General features: G+C 72.4%; 1 protein-coding gene across 1 annotated transcript; it reads left to right on the top strand.

The window, feature by feature from the left end:
• Positions 1-410: 410 nt before the first annotated feature.
• On the top strand, positions 411-2,107 carry LOC112123808 (lysyl oxidase homolog 4-like; the record flags this gene model as incomplete). The annotated part of the gene is made up of 4 exons (XM_024222390.1): positions 411-602; positions 1,085-1,252; positions 1,339-1,501; positions 1,864-2,107. Coding segments are annotated over 4 exons (767 nt in total), but the record flags the coding sequence as incomplete, so codon positions are not given.
• Between the last annotated feature and the right edge of the window lie 491 nt (positions 2,108-2,598).

Genomic DNA, 2,598 nt, shown 5'->3' with positions numbered 1-2,598 from the left:
AACGGAGCAGAACCGGCAGGGAGAACCCAGAGCTTCGGGCTGTGCAGCGTCTGGGAGGGACGAGGGAGAGCGGCTGGACCCTGGCGTGGGAGGCCTTCGGGGAGCCAAGCTGGGGCCGGCCGGGCACACCAGGGACCAGCGGCCAGGCCCGGTCCAGTCCCCAGTGAGCCAGGCGGCTGGGGAGCCCCTGGACAAGCCCTGGGGAGGGGGCATTCCCCGTCTCTCCATGGCTCAGCCCCTGAGGCCTCTCGGGCTGGGGGGCTCTGGCTGGTGCCTGCAGGACGGGCTGGAGGGTCTAACGGGCCCTGTGCAGGGAGCCCCTCGGGCAGGGCTGCACCGGAGCAGCCGGGGGGCGAGGGAGGGGTCCCTGCAGGGCCCCGGGCGGGCTGGGCGAGCTCAGTGCTACCCAGGGGCGAGTCCGGCTGAGCCACTGGCCTCTGGCTCCAGGCCTGGGCCCCATCCACATGTCCGAGGTTCAGTGCACGGGCTACGAGCACTCGCTTCAGGAGTGCAGCTTCCAGGAGGCAGCGCAGAGCGGCTGCCGGCATGAGGCCGACGCTGCCGTCCGGTGCAACGTGCCCCACACGGACTACCAGAGCCAGGTGAGCCCCCCCGTGGCCCTTGGGGGGCTGTCAGCCATGCTGGGGGGCAGGGGTGTGGGGCGCATGGCCAGGGAGGGGGCAGTGTGGTATCATGGAGGAGCAGGTAGCCTGGGGTGGGGTAGGTGCCATGGGGTACAGTGGGGCAGGAAGGCCTGGGAGAGGGGATCCTGGGGGGTGCTGGGAGGTCTTGGGGAGTGGGTGCCGTGGGGCACTTCTGGGGGGTGCTTGGGGGGCCTGGGTGCTGGGGGGCCTGGGGGAATGGGCACAGTGGGGCGCTGCAGGAGGAGAGGGTGGCACAGGGCACCATGGGGAGGATGCCACAGGCTGAAGGAGGCTGCGAATGGCACGGAGGACCTATGGAGTGGGGCGGGCAGCTGGCACGGGGGTCCCCAGGTGCCCCTAGCTGGGCTGGGAGTCAGTGGCTGTCGCCGGGCGGGGGGGGAGGAGCATCTAACCTGGCAGCTAACCCCTGCTCTGCCCAGGTGCGCTTGGCGGGGGGCCGCAGCCCCGAGGAGGGTGTGGTGGAAGTGTTGGTGCCGGTGGGGGGCGCCCTGAAGTGGGGCGCCGTGTGCGGCGAACGGTGGGGACTGAATGAGGCCATGGTGGTCTGCAGGCAGCTGGGGCTGGGCTTCGCCAGCCACGCCCTCCAGGTGAGGGCCACGGGGGGGGGGGTGGGGGGGCCTGGCCCTGGGCTCTCGTGTCCCCGCTGAGCACTGGGGCGTCTCTCTCCCCCCAGGAGACCTGGTACTGGCAGGGCAGCCCGGAGGCGGGCGAGGTGGTGATGAGCGGCGTGCACTGCACGGGCACCGAGCTCAGCATCCAGCAATGCCAGCGCCACGGCCCCGTGCACTGCCCGGCGGGCGGCGGGCGCTTCTCTGCCGGGGTCAGCTGCACCGACAGTGAGTGATGGGCCCCACCTGTGGGGGTGGGGCAGCAGGGGGAGGAGCCTGTGGGTGGGCGGGGCAGCAGGGGGAGGAGCCTGCAGGGGTGGGCGGGGGCAGCAGGTGTCACGTCCCCAGGGCGGGGGTAGGATTGGGGATTTCCTCGGCACTCAGCCCCCCCGATCTTGCCCACCCGAGCCGGGCAAGTCCTCGGTCGCATGCGGCTGCCTACGGGGGCGCCGGGCTGGGGGGGGAGCAGATGCTGGTAGCTGGGCTGCAGGTTCCGGGCGGTAACATCCCAGCTCTGCACCTGCCCGGGCCGGGGGGACCCTGCCCGGCCCGAGGGAAGCCAGGCCAGCCTGACCCCGCGGATCCTGCAGCCGCCCCGGACCTGGTGCTGGACGCGCAGGTGGTGCAGGAGACGGGCTACCTGGAGGAGCGGCCGCTCGCCATGCTGTACTGCGCCCATGAGGAGCGCTGCCTCTCGCACTCGGCCGACCACGCCAACTGGCCCGACGGGCACCGGCGCCTGCTGCGCTTCTCCTCCCGGATCCACAACCTGGGCCGAGCCGACTTCCGGCCCCAGACCGGCCGCCACGCCTGGGTCTGGCACCAGTGCCACAGGTGAGCGCCACCCCGCACGGCTGCACGGCCGGGCTCTGGGGCAGTGTGGCCCCCCAGCAGCTGGCCCCAGGCAATGCCAGCTCCCCAGTGCGGCGGCTCCTAGCAGCACCCGGCGCAAGGGCTGGTGGCCGGGTGCCCTGGGAGCCTCTGGCCTGGCAGACGAGGAGAGGAGCCGCTGCCCCAGAGCAGGGCCCTGCATGTGCTGCCCGGCCTCCCCACGCCTGGGCCCCACATGGCCCCCGGCTGGCTGCGTGTCCTGTTCCCCAGCTGGCTCTGTGGTGCCGGCCCCGCCCGGCGTAATTGGCAGCGTCTGGGCCAGGACTGTCATTACGGCTTTATTTGGATGCAGAGCTGTAATTCTGGGCCCAGCTGTCGGCCCCCAGCCCCCACCCCCGGCAGCTCCGTCCTCTCCTCCCCCTGCCCTCCCTGGCCAGGGGTCTGGCACTGCCAAGGCTCTGCCCACTGCAGGGACAGGGGGGCTGCCCCGAAAC

This window comes from Terrapene carolina, unplaced genomic scaffold (assembly GCF_002925995.2).
Source record: "Terrapene carolina triunguis isolate 2854851 unplaced genomic scaffold, T_m_triunguis-2.0 Scaffold18877, whole genome shotgun sequence".
Lineage (NCBI taxonomy): Eukaryota > Metazoa > Chordata > Testudines > Emydidae > Terrapene > Terrapene triunguis.
This window is presented reverse-complemented; position numbering and strand designations above follow the sequence as displayed.